The sequence below is a fragment of the Talpa occidentalis genome, unplaced genomic scaffold (genome assembly GCF_014898055.3).
Source record: "Talpa occidentalis isolate TD23 unplaced genomic scaffold, MPIMG_talOcc4v2.1 talOcc4.10, whole genome shotgun sequence".
In the NCBI taxonomy this organism is placed as follows: domain Eukaryota; kingdom Metazoa; phylum Chordata; class Mammalia; order Eulipotyphla; family Talpidae; genus Talpa; species Talpa occidentalis.
Window position 1 is genome coordinate 30,132,218 of NW_023600993.1, and position 25,299 is coordinate 30,157,516.

The window sequence follows — 25,299 nt, forward strand, 5'->3', positions numbered from 1 at the left end:
GTTATTCTTTTTCCTGGTCCCTTATTTAAGTTTTCTAGATTCCTGCTATGAGTGAGACCATCCGGTATTTTTCTTTTTCTTTCTGACTTATTTCGCTGAGCATGATCCCTTCCAGCTCCATCCGAAGATGGCTATTTTTAAAGTGCATTCTGCATGAAAGGCATTTCAAGCAACCTGAAGCTTGTACTGTGCCCGTGTTTGGGGAGCAGAGCACCCAGATCTGCTTCCCCTTTTGCTCCTGGTCTTTCTGATTGCTGAATAAAACAGTGTGTAGCAACTTGGCCCAGAATCGCCCTCAGTGCCCTTGCCTTGTGGTAGGAGTCCTTAATCTGGGATCACAGGGGATTCAGAGGGACCATGAATTTAGTGAAGGCTGGCAATACACCACAGTGATGTCAGCACCCCTGTGACATCACTATTCAAAGTCACAGCCAGCTCCATAGAGCATTTCAACTGTGCGTTGCTCAAAATACCTTTTATGCTAATCTTCCCTTCAAGGTGACAGTGATCACCAGTCCCGGGGCCTGATCCAGCGTGTTACTTTATCATAAATGTCATTAATACTCCAGTACCTGGTTCAACACATCTGTCTTCCTTTTTAGTCCTGATTATTTTATTCATTTTAAAATACTATTCTGCAAAATGGGTCCTTGGGCTTCCCCAGACTACCAGAGGAGGTCATGGCCAAAGCAAGTGTCAGGTGCTGCTTTGGTTCTGTCTCCGCATGACTTTGTAATTAGGAGTTTAATTTCTTGTTTCTCTTAAGTTGTATCAGGCCCCTTCCTCATGCAAAACTCTCAGTGTAGCTTATATGCTGAATAGCAGTATTATGAAAAATAAAACACCTTACCAAAATGTCAAGCAGACCTAGGGAAGCCCTTACCATGGGATTGTATTTAAGGGCAATCTGTGGGCTATAATTGCTAAATAAAATTGCATATTCATAACCAGAAATTAAAAGCAAGGTCATTAACCCTTTATTGATCATGCTTCCCACTGACTGCTGTCAAGTCTCCCCACTTGGTTCCAGCTTCCAGAGTGGCATAACCCCTGGTGGCCTGTGGCAATGGATGCTCTGGACAGTCCCCCTGCACTATCTGCTAGGCCTCCAGTGGTTATGCACATTTAAATCAGTTGTGATTGGTACAATAAGAATTCAGTTCCTGGGTCTCACCAGCCACATTTTCAGTTCTCAGTAGCCACCTGTGACCAGTGGCCCCCGCACTAGACAGGCAGAAACAGAACATTCCCGCCATCACTGGGCTTTTCATGGATCTAGGCCTTCACTTCCAGTTGTCCTGCATGGGTGTCACCCTCTGAGGCCTCAGTGTGCACTTTCCTGCATGCACCTGGTCTGCTGGCATCTCCCTGTGCTAGTGCGAGGGGTCACTTGCCAGGCTCTCTCAGCCATGAGGAGTGGCTGGCAGTGCAGGCAGCAGTTGTTGAGTTTTAGTTCTGGGCCTGGCCCGTCAGGGTGATGAGAAGGCTATAGTGACTGGCTTCCCTGACCCACAAAATGTAGTCTTGCTAGAGAAAGACATAAATCAGGGTGCTAACTGTTCAGAGACGTCACAAGAACTTAACGTACTGGATGTCCCCTTGGGGAGGAGTGGAGGCTTACTGGTGATGAAGTGTGAGCTGATTAGTAAAGGTGAATGAGCCATGCATGGATTGCTGGTGGGGAGAGGAGTTTCTCTTGCAGGGGAGGCATGATTGGGGTGGGGGGACAGGGTGGGGAATGCACAGGAGCAGAGTGCCCTCCATAAGACCTTGTCTGGTAGCCACAGTGACAGCTCTGTGCTATGGCTAAGGAGACGTAGGGTCTGTTTTCAGACTCTTGAGCTAAATGGGCGCAAAGGGCCTTACGTAGGGGCTGCAGTTTATACAGGGACATCCTGCCCCTGTAACTGGCCTGGCCATGAGCCTGTTTAGAGACCCCGCCTGAACTGTGACTCATTTGTGTCTTCTGGCCTTTCCCAGGACTCCTTGGCAGCGGAGATCGAGGGAACGATGCGCAAGGAGCTGCAGTTGGAAGAACCCGAGTCTCCAGACATTGCGTAAGGCCTTAGGTTTTAGCTTCCCAGAGCCCTGTGACCCGCGGTGATCCAGACAGGTGATGGTTGGGCTTTGGCACCACCTGTGACCACAGCAGTCCTTCCACAGCTTAAGGTCCGCATGCAGGGAAATATATCACTCCTGCTAACTTCACCTTCAGGACACAACCACAGTCCTGAATTCAGTGGGTGCTAAGTCTGTCTACTTCTACCCTATACCTTAAGATCCACGTGAAAGGTACAGGAGGGCAGGGTGTTGAGGGCTCACTGTGGGTCAGCTGTTTTTTGGCTCCTTAGTTGATAGTTTCCTTTGAGGGAGTAAGAGGGTTAAACTCAAGGTCATTCCTGCATTTGCTTATTTATGGATGACACGTGTTCTCTCTAGTCACCAGAAGCGAGTCTTTGAAACGGTGAGAAACATCAACCAGGTCGTCAAGCAGAGGTCTCTGACACCCTCCCCCATGAACATCCCTGGCTCCAACCAGTCCTCAGCCATGAACTCCCTCCTGTCCAGCTGCGTCAGCACCCCCCGGTCCAGCTTCTACGGCAGTGACGTTGGCAATGTCATCCTGGACAATAAGACCAACAGCATTATCCTGGAAGCAGAGTCAACTGACCAGGGGTGAGCCCGCAGGGATTTTTAATTCTTCTATCTTGGGGGGAGAGGTAGTGTAGACTGAATGCAGATTCCAGTAATTAGAAGAGGGAGGCTGATGTGCATCACCTGGAAAATAAACACCTCTCAGTTCTCACATCTGTTCTACCAACCCCACAGGCTTGCATTTATCCTTGATAGTTGATATGTTAACCCATGTAAAGAGATAGGACAAGATGCAGCCAGGGTATCTTGCTCAGTTAAATCCTAACTGTTGGGCTGCAGGACAGGCATTGTTTCATGACCTCATCTGTAACCTGGATATCTGGAAGGCTGAGGAGGTTGAATACTCATTCTCGTGACCACAATCTGATGGGGTACAGGGTACCCTGCCAGTGCCGGGCACATAGGGTGTCCCTGGGGTGGGCCTTTCTGAACCCCTGCATCATCTACCCCGTGTCCCCCCCATGACAACATTGGCCAGTGTGTGCACCCTTTTTCTCTGACTTAAATTGATTCTCAGGAGCAGTTGGGTCAGCTGGGAAACTGCTTCACCAGAACTGTTTGTGAACTCGCAGCTCTTTTAATTCAAGAGGAAAGAAAGGCACCCCTTGAACCAGCTACCCTTCTGGTTACCAGGAACTTTGTGAGGTTTGAGGAGTTCTTCCTCAGGAGTTCATAAAGGTGTTTATAGGACTAAGGTTTCCTAGTATGTGCACATTTTCATTAAACCTTAGTGTTCCACGCCATCCCCACACCCCCACACAAGTGAAACCTTCGGAGGTGATTCTTCCCTCTGGGCAGGCAGTTTCTCTCGATTTCAACTTCTTTTTTTTTTTTAGGGCATGAACTATTTATTAGTATAAATATAAACTCCATGCAACATCATATTGGAAAGTGGAGTTAGTAGAATAAAAAATATATTAGTGTTTAATATTGATAAGACTGAATTGTAGTGCGACTTCAAAAAATAACTGAAAACAAAACCACAGTGCTTTTGAAGTCATAATATTCAATGGTAGCTACCATTCTGGACTCCATGATAATAACTCCCACCTATTTTACCTATACTTGCATTTTATATTAATAATCTCTAAGATTAAAAAAAGAGAAGAGGAATTTGAAGGTGAGAGGCTTAAAATAAGAACATTTTGCATTTAGTTCCAAGTGATTTCAACTTTTTTGTTGTTGTTGTTTCTGCAGTTTTTATTACATATGAGGCACTGTGCTGAACATCACACATGGGAACTTTCTAGAAATAATTATGCAGTCATTTCTAAACTACCAGAAAATAGTAAAGTGGTATTAGTTTATTAATGTGTGTTACAGTCAATGACATTCAGTCCCCCGTTGCCTGGGGCTTTGAAGTTAGGTTTCGTATACTTGCTCTTAAGCGAAGTTCTTATCTATGGCAGCCCTTCCTTGGTGGCAGTATCTTCTGTATAACAAAATCTCTAAGATTCATGTACCTTCAATGTATTGTAACTTAGATATCCTTTTTTATATTCTTTTTTTTTAAAGATTTATTTATTTATGCATATAAGAGATGGGGTACAGGCTAGAGGTGGGGGGGTCGTGTGAGAGGATTCATTAGAGACAGAGTGGGGAACAGAACAGCCAGATTGACCGAAGCACACTGCTGAGGGGAGCAGCAGACAACTTAGGAGGGGTCTGCCGCGCCATGTGGGTAGCTCCCTGGCCAGCCAGGAATCGAACTCATACTGCAGTGGCTGTGGATTGCTTCATAGGTTGCGTCTTACCCCTTGCGCCACCAGGGAGGCCCCCTTTTTTTTTAAATTTTTTACATCATTGCTCATTTTTAAACATTGGTGAAGGAAACTCTATGGGACTAAACCTGAGGGAGTGGGGAGAAGCAAATATTGTTTAAAAATGAACACGGATTTCAACTTCTTGCCTCAGAAAATCCTGCCGCCTCTGGCAAATGTCCCCAGAGCACGCCTGGCGGCGAGGCCTTCCTTGCACGCAGCACAGCACCCCCGGCTGGGTGTTCCTCACTCACCCTGTTTCCCGCCTTCTAGAAACGACGACCGCAAGAAGCCAGGGACGCCGGGCACCCCGGGCTCCCACGACCTGGAGACAGCGCTGAGGCGACTGTCCCTCCGCCGCGAGAATTACCTCTCCGAGAGGAGGTTCTTCGAGGAGGAGCAGGAGAGGAAGCTCAGGGAGCTGGCGGAGAAGGGCGAGCTGCTCAGCGGCTCCCTGACGCCCACGGAGAGCATCATGTCCCTGGGCACCCACTCGCGCTTCTCGGAGTTCACCGGCTTCTCCGGCATGTCCTTCAGCAGCCGCTCCTACCTGCCCGAGAAGCTCCAGATCGTGAAGCCGCTGGAAGGTGATCACAAGGGGCCTCGGCCTCTCTCTGTCCTCCTCAGCGACTCCCTGTGGGCCCTGATCCACCACCGCAAGGCGGGAAACCTGTGTAACACCTACTCCTTTTTCTTCAGAGATAGCCACCCGCGCTGCTGGTTTGAGTTCCTCTAGGGCGCTCGCCCCCGGCCTGCTGGCCCGGGCAGCGTGGCCAACACACACGCGGGCAGCCGGCCTCGCCTCGTCCAGCCAAGCCAAAGAGAACGTGGTTCTTCCCTTTGCCTTTAGAACCTTAGGAGTGCACATCTTTCCAAGGGGCAGAGGCACTGCTAACTACTCAGAAATTATTTAGATCATGCCAGGGGGGGGCCTTGATTCCTCAGACGTGTTGTGGTGGAGGGCAGGACAAAGTTTTTGTTTTTTTTTTTCCCCCAATGCCCATGAAAAAGCAGTTTGCCATTTGTGGGGTCATGTGTTTTGTTTGATCATAAAAGAAAGAGGGGGTGACTGCTGATGCAGAAAAGGGGTGACTGTGGAGATCAGTTTTATTCCTCCTTAAGCCTGTCTTTTCCAAAGGCAGTTGCCTTTTTGGTACCACAGACACCCCCATATGATTCTGCTCTTGGAAAAACGCACCTCTTTTTCGTTCTTTTCGTTTACTTTAGGCTTATAAAACTTCTCCCCCTTGCCTACCGCTACCCTGCCAAAAGCCACCAAGTTTTGTATCTTTCGTTTTTTTATTCCTTTAGTTTAGAAACCCATGTGAGCTTGAGAACGTATTTTAAAATTCTGTATTATGCTTCTGATGCAAAGGCAAAGCAGAATTTCTGTAAGGCTGTACTTCTCAACATTTTGGGGGTGGCCAGCTTTTAGGAGCATTTGATCTTACTTCTTCCCCTCCCCCCTGAACACTTAATACCATAGATACACTGTCTATGTGCTGTGTATACAGCAGGTCCTCAGATAACATTGTTTTCTTTGATGTCATTTTGTTAAATCATTGATGAGGGGGAAAAATGGATTCCCACTCAGGGCCACTGTATGTGGAGTTTGCATGTTTTCTCCATGTCTCTGTGGGTTTTCTCTGGCTCCTTGGGTTACCCCCTACATCCCAAAGATGTGCATGTTAGACTAATCACCCTAGTCAGAGTGAATATAGGGGTGTGTAGGAAATGTGCCCAATGATGGAAGGGTATCCTGCCTGGTTCCCACCTTGAGCCCTGAGCTGCCAGGGTAGGCTCTGGCCCCTGGTGACTGTGAACTGGAATAATTGGGTTGGGGAATGAATGAGTTGAAAGAATACAAATTATTGTTTCATGTTAGAAGTTGCTTCAGGTCTTATTTAGAAGTATGGTGGTATTTTTTATGACCAGAAATATGACATAGGAACTTAACACTTGTTTATGTCAATTAGCCTATGATAAAATTGGTTTCACTATATGCTGTTTCAATTTAAGTTGCAGTTACCAAGAATCTATTCACAATGTAAAGTGAGGACTTACTGTATCTCCGTACTCTGTACCTAAAAAGAGTACAATTCTCATCCCTCAAGAATGCATTTTCAACTCTTTGGGGATAATTATCATCCTTGCTGAGAATGTATTAAAGATCTAAGACATAGCAAGTCCCAAATTCTCCAAAGGAAGGAAGGGGGTGGGGGCTAATGTTTTCTTTTCATGATTATTTTTTAATTGTATAATTTAGGTCCTCCTATGATTTCAGGAAAGGGATGACTCATTCTTTTTTTAAATTGTTTATTCAGTTGTAAGCTTGGTGATTGTTTTCTGATCCACAATTATGTCTATTTTTCTTTCAATAAAATCTTCCATTTCTGCAATTTTACTTTCTGCCTTTTTTTTTCTTTTTTTTTCTTCTTTGTCTAAGATCATCGAAATTTATCATCTCTATCTTGTCTGTTTTCTATATTTGATTTTGTGTTCCATTAGATCATCTAAGAATGTTTTTGATTTATTTTCTAAGCTTATCACAGGAAGAGATTTTTATAAAGTTTATTCTGACCAATTCAACTTTTTTAACCTTGTCACTTAGATGACAGTATTTTTATGATAAGTTTATAGAGTAAGCGGAAAACCCATTAGATGTGCAAGGTAAACTTAATCTGTAGGACCCTCACCACCAGAGAGGTAATCACTTCCACTAAGTCACATCTAATCACTATGGCTAGTAACACGTCCTCATGGTAGAGATCCCTCTAGCTCCATTTTGTAATCCACTGACTTCTTAGCTATTTAAAATACAACCATATTTTCTTCCTCCCCTCCACATTATTTTCTGTTATGTAAGTTAGTAAGGTGATGTGCCAAAAGGGAAGCCTAGTGATGAGTGGTTACTGCAGCTCTACTGTGGATTTGCTTAAGTTACTTACCTCACATTTTGAGCCGCATCTCCCTTGTTTGTGAACTAGAGCTCATGTCTGCCACACAAGGTTGTGGTGAGGAGTAAATGTGGTGTGTTTTGTGTACTATGGCTGGCACCTAATAGGTACTTAATGAAACTTACACTCCCTGAACTTACCCCTATTCCAGCAGCTCAGGTCTAAATATTGGCCTTACCAATTTTGAGACCTGGAGAGGCCTAGTGCTGGGGCCATGTTCTTAGATCACCCTTTTCCATTGGCCCACTACGAAGCTGATAAGATTCCTGTGCTCTCCAGTGGCCCAGGTAAATGGACCAGGAGTGAGTCCTCTGGAGAGTGTTGGCTGGGATCAGAACAGATAGCCAATCTGTGTCTTCATCTTTGTCTCCCTTACCTATTTAATTAATCTTGCTATCTGCTTATTAGTGTGAGCCAGAATAGAGGGCTAGGTGTTTAAGTATGCTAGCACCCTTGTCTCTTGATCTTACCTTACTTGTTTTAAGCAGCTGAAGAACAAACAGTATCTAAGAGGAAAGAGATATATCTCTTTTGAAAAGCTGAGCCTGGCAATAACTTTTACCCTGTATTTTGCTCCTGCTTTCTGATTAATTATAACCAAGTTTTCCATATAAACAAGTTAATGTATAATTAAGCAAAAGCATACATTTCTAAGCTGTACGTTATCTACCAGGTTTAGTTCTGACTTTTAAGCCTTGGGTGTTCTCTCATATAAATGAATTGGCTTTCCTTTGATGACATGAAAACTTTTTAGTTAGAACAGTGGGGTGTAGAAGGAAAGCAAACAGAGGGAGAGGAGCAGGGACTGTAATTACATTTTCCCCACTGTCCACACCCTTGTTCCAGAAAACTTTACTTTGGTGCCAGTTAAGAACACGATGGTTGTTCTTTACCTGCCCAATTGCCTGACCCCAACCTCATTCTCATGGGGAAAGGAGGAGGTAATGGGAGGTAACTAATAGTATAGTGATTCTTCTGCTCTGCGCTTAACAAATAAAAGAAGCCAGACAGGAATGTGCTGAGAAAGAGTAGGCAAGAGGCAACACAGGCTCCGAACAAGATGTGATCATATTTGCTTTTAAATGTGTGCCTTCTTGTGTCAAAGGAAGGACTCAGGCAGTCGTAGATCAGAAGAATTCCTACATGGTGGTCCAGGTGCTGGCCATGGAAAGGAGGTGGGGTGTGAGGTGTTCCACCCAGCTGCTGGGCTCAGCAAACCCCCTTGCAGTGGAGATGGTCCATGAGCCCCACAGAACAACATAGCTCATATGACGTCAAGGTCAAAGTGAGGTGGCTTTCACCAGTATTCACCTTTGCAAAATAGAAAACACTTGTATGAGGGTTAGGGAAGCCACATTAGCAAGACCAGTGTTCTGAAACTCAATTCTATGAGGCCTCCTCACTGCTGGTGGAGAGGCATTCTCTATGGTTAGGAGGAGGGACACTGGAGCCAGGCTGGATTTAGCCACTTGCCAACTGTGCAACCTCCCATGCCACCCTGTTCCCAGTTTCCTCATCTGTAAAATTGGGACGGCAGGGTTATCATGAAGATGAAGGAAGTTAGTACATGTAGACATCTTAGAAATGCTCAATAAAAGTTGGCTTCTTACGTGAGTATGGGGTGCCCAAGGCTTGCGGTATGATGCGCCTTTCAGCATAACCTTTTTGTTCTAATCTCACTAAATTTCCCTAGCTATGCATTTTCAGGGAATGCAAATAATAACCCCATGCAGGTTATTGAGGCTTTTAAAATCTAGACGGTACAACTTTGTAGTCTCATTTCTCACTGGTGCCTGTGCATGATGGGTGGGGGGTGGGGTGGGGAGAAAAGGGGCGGTCTGCTGAACAGTAGAGGATTGAAGTCCAGCCCCCCCAACTCCGCTGAGTTCTTTCCCAGTACCTCATAAACATCTTAAGCCTCCTTCAGAAGCACGAGGAGATTTGATACTTCCTTGGCACAGTTCTTTACTTTGCAGTGTTCCCCTTCTGAAAGTAGAGGTGCCGTGGCCATGAGATACCAGAGATTTCTCATCATCTTTCTGAGACCCGTATGTGCCTTCCAAGCTGGGTGCCATATACCGTTTTTAAGATCCTCCCTCCCCCCCTGCAGTTTTCTTGCTAGGAATGTGCCAGTACTTCCAGTGAACACATGAACTGGGGGGTATTCGCTATTATGAGAGTGGTTCTCCAGGGGTGGCATGAGACATCCCATCAGCCCGAGTATGCATCTCTGGTGACCTTGGGGACACAATGCAAGGTTTACTACCCACTATTTATGGGGCTAAGTGGCCACTGCTTTGCACTTAGCTGGGTTCCGGAGCTGGAACGCAGATGTCATATTTTCAGACCTGCGAATGTTGGGGGCATGCACTGTGAAATTACTGAAAGCATCTGGGCTTTAGCAGTGAGCTCTGGCTGTACCATCACTATTACAGTGACTGAAAAGTTACCTAACCTCTCACCACATGATTTTGAGGAGTGAGTAGATGTAATATGTGTAAAACACGCTGCCATCTCGGCATGTCTCAGTAGAGGGGAGCTTTAAAGAAAAGATGCTGCTATGGCACCTGGGACCCGGGTCCCGTGACCAACTTCACATTGTCTGCAGAGCCTGCTTACGTGCCACATACTTCCGTGTGCTCTCCCTTTGGCAAGAGAGTCCACAGTGTTCTACAAATTCTCCATGGATCTGAGAAAGAAGCACCACAGCTCCAGCGAGGGTTTCTCATCCCTTTGCTATAGGGGGTTGGCCTGGGCATTGTAGGATGTTCAGGAGCACCCCTGGTACTCCCCAGTGTCAGTAGCAACCCCCTCTCCTTCTACAGTGGTGGGAACCAAAAATGTCTCTAGACAACCCCAAATATCCCCTGGGGGATAAAATCGCTCTCACCACCTATGAGAGAAGAGGTGTGTGTACCTCTTCGCCAGCTCATTTTTCTGTTTTGCATTTAGAATATTTTCTGTTGATAGTAGATTCAGATTAAGAAGGCTGCATTTGTTCTTGTGCACACTTGAATCTGGGATCAACTGAAAGTGGGTATCCAAGGGCTCTTGAAAACAAGCATTGGCAGCATGTACAAGTCTTTACCTTTTAGGTGGATTTACCATTTTCCAAATCCAAAATCCCTTCAAGACTGGTGGGTGGAGGTTGTCACCTAAGAAGTTACTCTGTGGTGAGGTTTTGGGGGGTGGTGTCTGCACTTGGTGCGCCCGAGGGCCGGGAGCTCCTGAGGAGATCTGCGTTTGCTCCACTACCCTGGACCACCCCCTGGCCCCACCTCTTGCTGTCCTTCCCCTTGTGTTTTGTCCTGACACCTACGCCCCTGGGTTCGCTCTCATGTTCCTGGTAGCCTGGAGGGATTCTTGCCCACCCAGCAGAGGGCCCCATTGCTCTGCCAGCAGTGCTGACTGTGCGGGAAGGTTCTTGCTCTCCCGTGCTGACAGTCTCTCCCAAAGCCTCTCTCCTGAGTGCAGAGTATTTGCCTGAGTAACTCCTCCAATGTATAAGGGGGCTAGAGGACCTAACCTCATGCGGCTCACACCTGGTACAATCTGCCCCGAGGAGCAGAGGCATCTCTGTAGCATCTGGGGGGCTAGAACCCCAGCCCTGAAGGCTCTGAGATGTCCCCCAGCACACACTCATGTTAGTCCAGCTCCCCAAAGCACAATGGCCTTGGAACACTTCTCTTTGCAGAGCCCCAAGCACCCACGAGGTCCTCAGGGACATGTTGCGGTGTTATTACAGACCTTGCACGGTGTCATCTGAGTGCTGGGGTCTGGTGTCACCAGGGAGATCGGCTCTTCTGCTTCAGACATCTGTGTGCTTAGCCATCTTCTTCAGTCACGCCCCTTTCGGCCAACTCCCTCACGCCGAACCTGCAGCCTCAGTTGCTGGCAGAATACAGCCCAAGCCAAGGAGGCAGTGGTCATGCCCATGCTCTATGTGCTACTTTAACTTCTTTCTGCTTTTCTCGTTTTGGGCACTGGGTTCATTTGACATTGTCTTATTCTGCCTGCATCTCCCCTGAAGTGTGTACTTGACATAGAATTGGTACACACAGTCCCCTACCCTGCCCTTTGTGCTTACCTCGTTTTTATCTCTTCAGTTTTTAAAGTGATTCTGTAATGGATTTGTGGGTTGACTTCAGCTGATTAAAATAGTCTGTCACCAAACATCCATGGTACACAGTATGACATTAATTTTACTCTGAAATTTTTTTTGAAAAACTGAAATTGGTGCTCCTTCTGGACATGGTAGGGTACTCACTCCTGTTTCACAGTGGGAAGAGCAAAGGCAGCTGCCCCGGTGTCCCCTTACCAGAGTCCACTGTGGAGCCCAGGGTCACGGGGCTCATGTTCCACACTTTGAGGGTGGTGGCGGTGTCAGCTTCAACTGCCATCCCAGCCCTCTGCCCTGCCTCACCACCCTTCTCTGCTCTTTCTCCTGCAAGGTTCTGCCACCCTTCACCACTGGCAGCAGCTGGCCCAGCCTCACCTCGGGGGCATCCTGGACCCTCGGCCCGGTGTGGTCACCAAGGGCTTCCGGACACTGGACGTTGACCTGGATGAAGTGTACTGCCTTAACGACTTTGAAGAAGATGACACAGGTGACCACATTTCCCTCCCGGGCCTAGCTACCTCCACACCAGTTCAGCACCCAGAGACCTCAGGTGAGAGGTCCCGAGCACGCGTGACTGTCTCAGGCAGCAGAAGTTACCCGAGCCGGCCTCAGGCTTGCCCAGAGGAGATGCAGGAGCCGCCAGCGGCCACGGAGGAGGATGAGGAGGAGGAGGGGTCTGGTGAGGGCACCGCGATAAGTCCTGTAAACCTGGCACCTTTACCAGAGGCAGAGTTCTGGGCCATTCTCACCTCTGTTCCGAGCGCCATCCGTAGTGCCTCTCTGTCTGTAGCTTCTGCTCGTCTGTGTGGGTGACAATCAAAGCATTCCATTGTGCGGTTCTGTTTTTTAATAGAGTCTGATGCCTCCTTTTTGTAACAAATGGGTGCCACTCCCTGCCCACCTTGGAGGTGCATGGCCCAGTGGGCTCTTGAAGCGGGAGCAGAGAAGGCTGCTAAAAAGAAGTGGATCACCCCACATGTCCTCCCCCAACACCAGCTCCCGCTTCCTCTTGTGGGTCTTTCCCATGTCTGAAGGGCAAACTCTTTTTGAGTGCCTTGGTGATTTCCAAGCTGAGCTGAGCAGAGTTGGGCAGTTTTAGGAGAAATTATGAGTGCTAGGACTGGTCAGACGGTGAGTGTGAGAATCTGTTATATTGAAATAGAAAGAAGCCTAGAAAATATTCAGACAACACTGGATAAATCAGCCTTTTCACCCTTTTAACTCGATGAAAGTACATATTTTATCTCCAGCTTACATATGTGTTCAGATGGATTTTTAAAGAGTTAGTTTTTAGCAATCTCCTTAAACAAACCCTAAGAGAATGTTAGTAATGTCTCTTCCGCTAGATGCATCTGGAAAGATCTTTGATCTCCTACCCGCTCCCCCCTAGAAGCATTAAAGATGTGACTGTGAGTTTGTAGAAGTAGCCACCTCCTAGGTATCGATGGCATGAAAAACTGGGGTCTCAGGTTGTTTGGTTCTGATTTGCCCCAAATTCCTTGGCTCTCTTGCTGTTTGTGCTGAGAACAAGGAAGCTCTTCTGGGCTAAGGGGGGAGACCCAGGAAAGGAGGAGCCTTTTGGTGACAACCCAGTGTTGTCATCCTCGTGACATTCCCAAGGTGCCAGATTTGAGGAAGACATTCATCTTTGTGATCACTTTCTTTCGGCAACAGCCCCCATAAAACATGAGGCAGCAGCTGAGCCAAGTGTCTGGGTGACGTCGTCTGTGACTCAGACACCTGTGGCCAAGGGACTTTATTTGGGAGCAACTTTCCTTAAGCTTCAGAAGTGTTATCAAGTAAAATGGATTTGTCTAGCACCTAGGTTTATTTATGGTTTAATGTATTTTGTAAGCAATTACATTGAATGAAAATGTTTATTATTTGTAGCTTCACACACAGGCAAGGGACCCCAGTTGTTGCCCCCTTCTGTTACCAGCACCAGTGCCCATCTGGGGGGCAGACATATCTTACCTGCTCTCCTGACACTGTGTCTGCAGAATTTGGGGCAAGGGGTGAGAGGTATCACATTGAGTATGACAGCCCCTCTCCAAAGCCCTGCAGGAGCAATAGAAGGAGAATCCTGTAAATTTAGAGAAGAACCATTACATGAATCTTTGAGAAGTTGTGCAGAAGGAATAAAGCACATCAAGCCAGCTAAAATTCCCTTAGACAGCAAAGGGAGAATGGTGACCTATGTCCAGCCCACTTGCCTTGCAGTGAGCAAAGTTGTTTATTGCTTCTTCCCTCCTTATTCCAAGCTGCAGCAGGTTCACCCCAGTGGCAACTATGTTTGAGGAGAAACCCATGCATTCTCAGCTGAAACTGCAGAGGGGTCAGGTTGAAAGCATATGATCAAGAAGAATTAGGAAAGGTCTGATCACTTAGATGAGTGTCTTTTTGAACTTATTTTTTGGGTAAGACTCATCTTTAAAAGCTTGATGCAGAAGAGAAAGTTGCCAACACTTACTAGGCTTTTTTCTCTATTGGGAAGGACAGGACCATTTTTGATTCTTGGGGTGTAAGAAACGCATCTCTAAATAAATTATCCTGGAGGTCCCAAGCAGAGTCACAGGTGGACAGATCAGTTACAGGAAGACAGCTGAGACAGACAGGGCGGCTGGGTACATCCTCTGTCTTGGGGTTTGTATCCAGGCTGTCCTGGGCTCTGCCTTGTTCCAGACTTGCGCTCGCCCAGTGCTTGAATTTTTTTGTTGCCAAACAGCACAATCCGAGACAGGCTTCGTAGGAGAAAACGTTGAAGAGAGAAGGTGATTAACTATTTTTCTTACTAGCATTCTGCTAGGAGGAAATTGGGAACACTGCCATAATGGGTATTTGGTCTAAAGACTGCTGTCGCATGGAGAAAGGGTTTTGCATACTGAAATAATATGATTACTATGTTTTGATGTATTATTGTATCATCACTTGCTGATTGATTTTTATAATCCCATGTCTTATAAAGGATGATTCCATGTTAATATATTGTAAATAACCTAGGTGATTAAAATGGACTGTTTAAAAAAATTTTTAGATTATAGTTCTACCTTATTCCAGTGACATATTTTGTGTTACTTTATGTAGAATGCTCATTCTGTCAGAACTAGTCATTACCTTGTCCTGTCTATGTTCTGAATTTTAGCTCTCTAGGGAAGAGTCTGTTTGTGTAAAGGATGACGACCAGAGTTCTAAAGTCATAGTTAGGTCAGAAGATGATTGGTTAGATGGATAACACAATTGAATTATCCTGGATCCTTAAAGGGGAGGAATTGATGGGTTTAAAGCACTGTAGGCAAAAGTGAGGCCATTCTATTTTAATATTCATACACATAGAAACCATTTCAAGTGGGGAAAATGCCCTAAAATAGGCCCGTATAAGTCATGGCATCCTGCCTGGCTGTGGCCCTTCAGTGCATCTGTGTCATCACAGGAACTGAGATCCTAAAGGAATTACAGGAGGCAACATCACATTTGGCTAAAACAGCCCCTGAAAATCCCCTAAAGCTCCTGCACCTGAGCCCCCAAGGGTAAAAGCCTGAACTTGTTTCTTTGGTGAGTTCCCTGTTGTCCAGGCTCTGCTCAGGAGCTGGGGAACAAGGCAAGGAGGGAAGGGCATGGCTCTTGGGCGAAGTGGGAAGAGGGTGAGTTAATGCATTTATGGAAACTGCAAACTGATCCAGGTCCACATGTTCTGTTAAGGGAAGAAAAGGAAGGTCAGGGCATTTTATTTTACACAAGTAACCACTTTTCATGAAGAGTGGGAAAAGACTATGGAAGCCTTTCAGTGCTTTGTGAAAATGGAGTTCCCATCTCCAAGATTTTCAGATGCATTTATAATTCTGAAAAAAAATATATTTTAAGAAGATGTTGATATGAGCAAAAATAAAAAGCTTGGGGTGTGGAATGGCCAGCATTTCTCCGACATCAGAGGTCCCCTCTGAAGCATCCTTTATGTCTGTATGTTGCAACTCACCATAGAACTTGTTGGGGGCATGTGCTTGGGCATCTGTGTGAGCTCAGGTTTCTCTTCAGTACTGGGTTCTACGATGACCTTTAGAGAGTAAAGCATCTGTTCTCCCCAGCGAGTAGACAGTCTGCCTTTCCCTGTGGATAGGAGAAGAGAACACAGTTCAGGTTGAATGAAATGCGTGAGCTGTGTAGACCGAGCAACCCTCACCCTGGTCCATGAAGCACACAGATAGTCCCCAGTGCAGATGGCAGGGTCGCCCATGGAGGAAGCTCCCACTTGGGACTGGGGGGCTGAGCCAGGGCAACCCCATGACTGGCTGCAGCAGCAGAATCTCAAATATCCCAGTTTCCAGACAATACCAGGCCCCATGGACCTCAGAGAAACACAGCTGTTCAGAACTATTTACCAAGTCTGTCCTCCCCAGCCTGAAAACCAGCAGGGTCTGCGAGCCAGTGAGCAGGGCAACTCTTATCCATATAAAACCCTCAGACACCCCCACGCGTGTGCTTGCATGTGGTGTGTTTCAGTATAGAGTCCACATGCCAGCGCCCAGGATTGTAGTTTACCAATATAAAGGATCTTGATTAATCAAGGATAGTGAAACTTAAAAGCTATCTTTTGGATTTTGACCAGTATCAGAATCTGGGGGAAAAAGAGCATTTAAAAACAATAAAGGTTTAGGGCCTCCCCGGTGGCGCAGTGGTTGAGTGCTGGGTTGCGAACCTGCCCGCGGCCTCTGCGGCGCCAGTTCGATCCCCGGCTGCTCCCCGGCCACCAGAGGAGGGTCCCACATGGCGCGCAGACCTCTCCTGCTGCCCGCTGCTCCCCTCAGCAGTGTACTCTGGTCCTTCTGCCTGCTCTGCTCCCCGCTCTGGCTCTGGTGAATTCTCTCACCCTCCCATGCTTCTGGCTGTACCCAGTGCATGTGTAAACAAAACAAACAAACAAACAAATAAATAAACATGCCTCTATAAAATAAAAAAAAAAAACAATAAAGGTTTAGGGTTTTGTTCCCCTATAAATTCAATCCTAAATAAAACACTTGATAAAAGCACTTGTGTCCATACCCAACCACCCTTCTCACAACACGCTGAGGCCTCCAGTTAGACTGAGACAAAGAGTTAGAATGAAGTAGAGGGGTGGAGTATTAAATCCAAGAAACCCTGCTCTTGGAGGCCTCAAAGTGAGCAACCTGAGGGGACGCTCAGTTCCCAAGATGGAGCTTCTGGGATGTGGTGGGGCTGGGAACTTCCAGGGTGAGCCCTCAGCCCCAGCACCTACTTCCTGTGAGAGGAATGTGTTACCTGGTGCTCTTTCTTTGAGAAATCCCCTCCCTGCAGCAGAGACTATACAGTCCTCTGGCTCTGCTCTGAGAGTGTCAGGAGCCTGAGGCAGGCGCTCACTGTCTCTGTTGTGTCCCAAGGAAGGGAAGTGTTGCAGCGGCCTGGCAGTCAGTGGTGACCGAGGAGAGCTGGCGGGTCCAGGCGTCGCAGTGGTATTTTGGAGGGGACCAACCTCTGGCTTTGGCACTCTTGACACTTGTTGATTTTCTTTGGTCTTCTTAAAGCTATCTATTTCTTCTGGGGAATGATGACTTCTGAATTTTTAGCAGCCTTTTCCTATCCCCAAAACCCATTTCTATAAAATGGGTTTTGCTTCTGCTAATGTAACTGTCTCTAAAATGTGCATCTTATAATACCGTTGCAATCGAAGACCTAATATATAATAGGGTGGAGGAGTACGTGGACATTTGTGATTTGTTTGATGTTCTGGCCATGTGTTCAAATGGGGTGCGCTTCTCATTGTAAATCCAGCCTTGCTTTGTTTTTTTGAAAATAACCTCTCTCTTTAAACTGTTCTGCCCTGACTTTTGTATTTGCTACATTTTTCTTTTCTCTCTCCCACCCAAATAACCGCTCATGCCCATTATTGGGGTGCTTTTCTCAGCCTTTTTCTTGCTTTGCTTCTAGACTGTATTGCAGCAAGAGATTCGTGATTGTTTGGTTGCCTTTTCTTCATAGCTTATTTCTTTTGTTTGTTTGCAGCACTTTCTCAGTTATCTGAGTTGCTAAGCTGTTACCATTATTGGTTGAGAAACAAAGATTCATAAAGGCTCTTTCCATATGTGTTGTTTTTCCCCTTTGCTCTTCCTGGAGCCTCCCTGGGCAGTGCCCAGTGCCAGCTGCCAGGGGCCACAGGAGGCCCCGCACAGAGATGGGTCGGGCCACAATCAGGGAGCAAAGCAGTGCTGCACTGCCCCTCCCATCACCACCCCATGTCTGTGCTCTGGCTTTGTCCCCCTGCCTCCTGTTGATGTGTCTCCAGCATTTTTTTCATTTCATCTGATTGTTTTTGTTTTGTTTAAAAAAAAAAAAAAAAAGCCTGCGTGTGAATCTGTAGATTTGGGGCACCGGTCTCTTCTGTTTTGTTTTTCTTTTTGTCAAATTTAAGAGAAAGCTTGCCATAAAGAGCTACAAGACTCCAGTTGACAGCCTTTTGGATCTTCAGAGTGCTCATGGCCTCTGATAACCCAGTCTGTTTTCTCCCAGGAGGTCTCTGGGGCTGAGCTGCTGCAGGGGCGGGGGCGGGCACGGTCACAGTATTCCATTGCGCTTGCTGTTTGGAGCAGCTTTTTTTTTCTTTTCCACTTTTTTCTTCTTTTTTTAACATTTGAGTTATGAATGAGGATGACTCTACAATCATGATGTCTCCTGTCGACTCTTCTTACTCACCAGCTTCCTGATGCTTGGTACTAATGCTTCCGTGATTGACTTTGCTCCAGATCATGGTCTTCAGCTGCCTTAACACAGCTTTAGAACTCTAAAATGGAAATGAGTGGAGGACAAATTGCTTCCCTCTCATTTTCATTAGAAATCAGATTTCCTAGAGAGGGGAGGAAGCAGCCGGAGGGCTGGTCCTATTTTACTGCTGCCGTTTGTCAGACCAGACCCGATCCTGGAGCCTTAGCGGCACAGAAAGCCTCAGGCTCTGGGTTTCTTGCCATGTTGTTGCTGAGGCAGCTGAGGTCTCATTTCCTACCCTGCTGACCGCAGATGGACAGTAGTGGAGCCAGCTCCCCAAGCCCCATTTGTGTAAATAAAAAAGGGAGGTGGAAGCCTTACCCGTTTCCAATGCTGAGCATTTCTCCACGCTCTGAACAGGGCATGGCTCCTGTTTGCCAATGAAATGTAAAGTAACAAAAGAAGGAAGCCAATTATGACCTCTGACGAGGGCAACCAAATTTACCCCCAAGAGCCCATTACAGGCCTCCCCCCAAGCTGGAGCCACTACTAGCCAAGTAATGCTGATGCGGAAGCCTGTCTGGATTGGGTTGGAAGCTGAAGTCCTATGCTCTGCAGAACGGTGCTCAGAGTGTGGTCCTTTCTGAGGAACCATCTTCAATGCAGAACATTTGCATTTCGCCTTCCTTGTCCAGATCCAGCCAACGAGGTTGCTTATCGCTTTTTGCATCTGTTAAGGGCCATGCTGGATTTTTACTTTTCTCGTGTGTATACTTGGATGCAAGGAATATGTTTTGTCTCCTCCAACCCCCCAATTTAGCACACCACCCTGGGAAGTGCATGTCACAGACCAACTCCACCTTCACCTTCACCACCTGCCGCATCCTGCATCCTTCAGACGAGCTCACAAGGGTCACGCCAAGGTAAGGGGCCTCGGCCCTGGGGGGTAGGGGTAGGGGGAGTTTGAGGTGCTCTCCACAGGACTTAACATCAAGAAAGGCCGAAGTAGAGATGACTTCAAAAAGTAACTCTAACTCTAGCCAACGTGAGCATCTCATGGGGGTTTGCACTCACGAATTCTGGGTCCCATCTTTCCTTTTGAATCAGGACTGCCATTAATTCAAAGCCGATTGAGCGAGATAGGTCCAGACCCGCCTCACATGGCCTTTTCTTTGGCCACTGAATAGATTCTTAGGCTCCTCCTGAGCCAATTGAAGCAGATACTGCCCTAGGCCCAAGGCCCAGTCCTGTTTTTTTTTTGCCCCAAGGTCTGCAGTAGAGCTTGGGGTGCTTTCACAGATGGGGTTATTGAGCCCATGGAAACCCTTAGGCCTCTGAAATAGACCTCAGGAATCATGCATGAAGGCCACACGCTAACAACTAAAGTAACAGGATTTGAAGACTGTACCATGTGCCCAGCATGGTCTGTTTGCCTCTGGTGCCTCAAGAAGCAACTGATAAAGATTGACACCATGTAGCAGGAGGACTTGTATGGCATGGGGGGGTGCCTGCTTGACTTGACTCCAGGCCTTCCACAGCTTCCAGTGAAAGGGAAGGTCTTCCTAGCATGGACAAGTGGCTCCCTCAGTCATTTCCTCCCTGGCAAGATGCCAGAGTTAACAGAAGGTAAAGTAGAAAGGGAGGGAGACAAGATGGGCCCACGCAGTGGGAGCAGTGCCCCAAGGAGCACCTTAAACTCTGAATAACTCTCCGCAGGTCATGTGAGAAGGACGCCGAAGCAGCCCTATTCCCTGTTGAGCTGAGAGGAGATGTAGGGCAGAGTGTGAGCCCACGGGCGAGGCAGGGGGTGAGCACACCGCCGGCAGGGCCTGCCTGGAGGGCCACGTGGAAGGAGCTGTGTGTGCGCACATGGCCTGCACTAACCAGGACTTAGGCGTGGATGTGTCTCTGTGGTTGTGCCTGCCTAACGTGGCCTTGGTGGTGGAAACCCCTAACCCATCTAAACACCTGGCCAAGCCAATCGTGAACACTAATCCAGGCCTAACTGAAGCTCTCACCAGAAGGGATCTCTAGATTTGAGCTTGTCTTTCCATCTCCCTTCCTGGAGAATCTGGCTTTCCCATCCCATGGCTTTTTGTTTGGAAGAGATCATTTTGAAGCCACGGCCAGTGCTTCCCCATGGGTGAAGCTGTGCCCTGGCACTCCTCTGACTGGCTGCAGGCTCAGGAGTGCGCAGGTCTGCATTTGTGAGTCCATGATGCCTTGTCAGAGATGGAGAACGCCTGCAAAGTTAGCAGCAAGAGGTGGCTTTTTACCTGGATTTGAAAAAAATGACACCTTGGAACCAAATCGAAAATCTCTCTAGGACTGGCCCTGTAATCAGATGTCACATCCAAAACTTTTTTCCCCTGTAACTCATAGATCAGTGTCCAGTAGAATCCCACCTCCACCTTCTGAAAGTCCACCTTTTAACCTTAGGGATCTGCTGCCATTTCTAATCCCATGTTTGTGAGTGTTCCTGACCTACCATCGTCCCCACGCCCGAGCTTGTGTGATGGGCCTGCTCTGTGTTCCTAGTCCTGGCAGCCAGCTGTGAGGCCCCCTGAGTGGGGAGATAGATGATGCCCCAGCTTGTACTTGCTTTTGAACTGTCCTTCCCATGGCGGGTGGGGTGGAATAAGGTTCTCTCCTGTCATTCCAAGGGGCTGCTCTAGAACAGATCTGATCCCTTTTGCCCAAGCTAACTGGCCCTCCCCCTGCCACACTGGGGAGAGAGGGCTCTGTCCCCCAGCTCCTGGGGACCACACTGCTCCAAGGGGCAGCTGCAGCCCCAGGTACCCTTAGGCAGGCACTGGAGCAGATCTCACAAGACTGTTTAGAGGGATGTCCTGCCTTGACCTGAGGTTGCTCATCCAGGAACAGTGTGGGGCTTCCTGCCTGTGTGACCTCACCTCATCCTGTAGCAGCTGTTAAAAGGGACCCTTTCCTGTCTAAGGAGACATCAGTGCTTTCCCCCGCCACCTCCTGTTATACTTCTCTGTCCTAACTTCCTTCATTGCTAGGTCCCAGATTCCAGAACATAGATCCTCAGTCAGCATGCCTTGAGTGGGCAAAGAGCTGCAGGGGCCCCTTCTGTAGTGGCTCCATCGATATGATCTGATAATGGGTGACATGGCTTTGTGTAACCCCAAACTCCACTCATCACAGAGGATTTGGACACCCATGGAAGGAGCACAGTTCTGGTAGTGTGGGTCACGGGCCTGCTGCTGTCTCCCCTGCACCCAAGAACCTTCCACCTGGGCTTGTCCCACCTTGTTTGGCCATTGGTAGGATACACTCTCACATCCCATAGTCCTCTTAGTCCCTGGTTAACTTCTTGCCTCAGGGAAGTAGATACTAGGTAGGAACACTGGATTTTGAGTAAATTTGGTAGGGGAAGAAAGTTGATTTGCAGAAGGGTCTCCTCCCATATCTCTGACTACCTTGGGGTTCAAATCCAGAGTCTTCCACTTCATAGCCAGGAGTGACAGTGAGTGAGTTCCTAATCTCTGAGACTCAGTTCTCTCATCTGCAAAGGGGATAGTTTAGGCCCCCCCACTAGGGCTGAGAGAAGGGTCTCCTGTTGACTTCAACCAACCCATGCCCCTTTTAAGGGCACAAAAGGCCTCTTTAAGTGAGCGAGAGGATGGACACAAAAAGAGGCATGGGGAAGCCTAGGCTGAGGGAGTCCTCACATCTTGTCCCAGGCCTGCTCTGCACCCCTGCAGGAGAATGGCCATGGACCCTTTGCATGGTGCTCGTGGGCATTTTCTGATGAGTGACCTGTTGTCTTTTCCTGTCAGCCTTAACTCGGCCCCGACTCCAGCTTGTGGTAGCTCCAGCCACTTGAAGTCCACGCCGGTAGCGACGCCATGCACCCCACGGAGACTGAGCCTGGCTGAATCCTTCACCAACACCCGTGAGTCCACCACCACCATGAGCACGTCTCTGGGGCTGGTGTGGCTGCTGAAGGAACGGGGCATTTCCGCGGCCGTGTACGACCCCCAGAGCTGGGACAGGGCCGGCCGGGGCTCCCTCCTGCACTCCTACACCCCCAGGATGGCTGTGATCCCCTCCACCCCGCCCAACTCACCTATGCAGACACCCACTTCCTCACCGCCCTCCTTCGAGTTCAAGTGCACGAGCCCTCCCTATGACAACTTCCTGGCTTCCAAGCCGGCCAGCTCCATCCTGAGGGAGGTGAGGGAAAAGAAGAACGTCCGGAGCAGCGAGAGCCAGACGGATGTGTCTGTCTCCAACCTCAACCTCGTGGACAAAGTCAGGAGGTTTGGCGTGGCCAAAGTGGTGAACTCAGGGCGAGCCCACATCCCCACGTTGGTGGAGGAACCAGGACCTCTCCTCTGTGGGCCCCCTGGCCCAGCGCAGACCTTCGTCCCTGGAGGCCTGGTACCCGAGGGCCTGCCTCTCGGATGCCCCACCGTCACCAACGCCATCGGCGGGCTGCAGCTCAACAGCGGCATCCGGCGGAATCGCAGCTTCCCCACCATGGTGGGGTCCAGCATGCAGATGAAAGCCCCCGTGACTCTCACCTCGGGCATCTTAATGGGTGCTAAGCTCCCCAAACAGACTAGCTTGCGGTGAGGATGGGAGGGGCCCTTCCTGGAGCAGACTGGTCTTACGCCCGCCTCCCTCTCCACCCCGCACCGCACTGTCCCTCTTCCCTCCTCTGCCCACCCCTCCTGCGCTAGACAAATCAACCTCGTGCCTAGTGGGGGAAGAGTGGAGACTGTGTAAAATGTGTACATAAGACTTGGCGCTCTTGGCCTCGCCCTGCCCGTCCTTGGATCCAACTGGAAACGCCCCAGCACCGTCCTCGCTCTGAGGACTCGCCAGTGCTGGCCTGCGGGCGGGGCGGGCAGGTGTCCTTTTCTCCTTCTTTCCTTTAAGAAGCACTGAAACTCCCAAGTGTGTTCTTATCCCATGGATAGGGACCAGTGAATTCTTGGCTGGCTGCCAGCGCTTCACCTGGGGCGCTGTCCCCTGGCATGGGCACAGCGCTTCCGGCCTGGGTGCCGCCGCGGCCACCTCGCCCACCTGGTAAGAAGCCTCGGCCTGGCCACATGCAGCCGCTGTAGCTCTCGTGATGGGAGAGCTGCTCGTTTCTTTGATGGGTGGCCCGGCTTCTCCAAGACCTACACTATTCTGCTTCAAGGGACGGTCGCTTCCTTTTCGAGGTGTGACTTTCCTTTCATGCCTTCCACCCGAAGTCATCCTTTGATGTTTTGTCATCAGCTCTCAGGCCAGACATCTGACCCAAAAGAGAATGTATTTCCACTTGTGCTGCGCCGTTCAGCAGCCCCTGTGTGTTCTGTGTGATTGGGGTCTCCCTTTTTTTTCTATTCAGGGAAGTAATGGTACTAGATGGAAGTCACAGTGTCTGTTTTCCCTCTGGACGACACCGGCATACAGGTTTCCAACACCCCAAACCACCAGTGAGGTAGCAGCCTATTTCTGGAACCCAGTGTCACAACCACGTTGATTAGACAGTGTAAGAACAGGAGATGGGGAAGGTGGTGAGATTTGGCAACAGCGAAAGAGAAAGAGAAGAACCACAACCAGACGCGATACCAAACTGGTTCAAGGAAGGATGGAGGCTTGGCGTCCTGCTGGCGCCAGTCCGTACCCCAAAACCTGACACTGGTCCCCGGGCCATCGCTCATGTGGTCTTCTGTGGCTGCCATTCTGTGTCCACGTTTTGCCTTTTTGTTTCAGAACAGAGTGATCACAGCCAGCCATCTTCCTCCGCGCCCCCTCCCCCAGCCCTTTGTCTCCTTGTGCCACTTTTTATCCTTAGGGAAAGGTAGAGGTGCTTGTGAGGAGAGCCGTGAAGGAACAGGGAGCCTGGTCCTGTTGCTGTCACCTACCTACAAAGTCTTGAATTTTTATTTATTATTTGTGTGTGCTATATTGTAAACAAACATCCTCTCTCCTTTCCAGCTCCTGTCACAGTGTCTCTGTGGCATCCCAATCCAATAACTTATTTATTCTAATCTGAGGACCGCACTGTACATCAAGGTGTGCCATGTCCATTTGGTCCAGACATGGATGGAAGGATCACCTCATATGCAAATGAAACTCACTTTGCATCCCACATGCCCCACCACCCCCCTTAGCAAAAGATGTGACCTTCAGTTGAGTGAGTGTAATCTTACATCCACTGAAGATGCTTTGAGAAAGTCCCCAGGAACAAGCTTTGATCCCATGATTTCAGACTGTTCTCTGAACATGAGGGCATTGGTTAATTATGTTTCCAACTCTCCTTACTGTAGTATGTGTGCACTCACTGCAAGGAACTTATATCTTTTTATTTGAATGTATTTTAAAGCAGTAGGTAGAATAACAAAGGAATGTGAAAACCCTGAACTGAATGGACCACTTTATGTATTCAGAGAGGAGCCACCCTTCATCACAAAGGAAATATCAGTGTAAAAATCAGCAATTTGGAGGTTGCAGTATTTAGTGTAGTAAATAAAAAAACGATCAACCTTGTGCAACCACTACCAAAAAGTGTGTTGTAATGCATCAAAAATCAACAATAAAATTTTATTTGCTCATGAATATCAATAAAATAAGTTCAAATGATGGAAACTACATTGGTATTCTGAATTGTATTTATCTTTTCATGGAGGAGATCTTTCATGTAAGACTTGAAGTTATTCTGCTCTTTGGGGAATTTAAATGAAAGTTATATTTTAAATACGGTACTATCCACCTTTTCTTTTAAGATAACACTATAATAACACTATACCTGAGACAACTTTCCAGTCAACCTGAAAGTTTTTACTTTTCAGGGCTGCATACTATTCCACCATGTGCACTCACCCACTGTGAATATATATACACCCCTATGGGCAAGTTCCTTATAGCTGTGTGTTGAGGTAATTCTAATCTTTTTTTATATTACATTGCATATACACAAATTTTCACATATGCGTGCACATATGTGGGATAAATTCCCAGATGTCGCCTCCGTAGAATTAAGAGAATTTAAAACCAAAGATGGTGGAGGGTCAGTCACCAGATAGAGACCTGTGGGAACAGAAGGATGAAATAAATCTATTTACTATTTAGAATC

The 25,299-nt window shown here is 47.9% G+C and overlaps 1 protein-coding gene across 6 annotated transcripts in view; it reads left to right on the forward strand.

The window, feature by feature from the left end:
• The window catches only part of TRAK1 (trafficking kinesin protein 1), a 110,415-nt gene extending 85,608 nt beyond the window's left edge, over positions 1–24,807 (forward strand). For 3 of the 6 annotated variants that reach the window (XM_037526815.2, XM_037526823.2, XM_054693305.1), the window contains 6 exons: positions 1,981–2,057; positions 2,440–2,676; positions 4,689–5,002; positions 11,824–12,042; positions 19,024–19,126; positions 22,007–24,807. In XM_037526815.2, coding sequence (XP_037382712.1) covers positions 1,981–2,057; positions 2,440–2,676; positions 4,689–5,002; positions 11,824–12,042; positions 19,024–19,126; positions 22,007–22,805 — 1,749 coding nt within the window. In that variant the 3' untranslated portion in view covers positions 22,806–24,807. Of the gene's footprint in view, positions 1–1,980; positions 2,058–2,439; positions 2,677–4,688; positions 5,003–11,823; positions 12,172–19,023; positions 19,127–22,006 lie in introns of all 6 variants that reach the window. The other 3 variants (XM_037526819.2, XM_037526827.2, XM_037526811.2) reach the window with 2 other exon arrangements.
• The last annotated feature ends 492 nt before the right edge of the window (positions 24,808–25,299 follow it).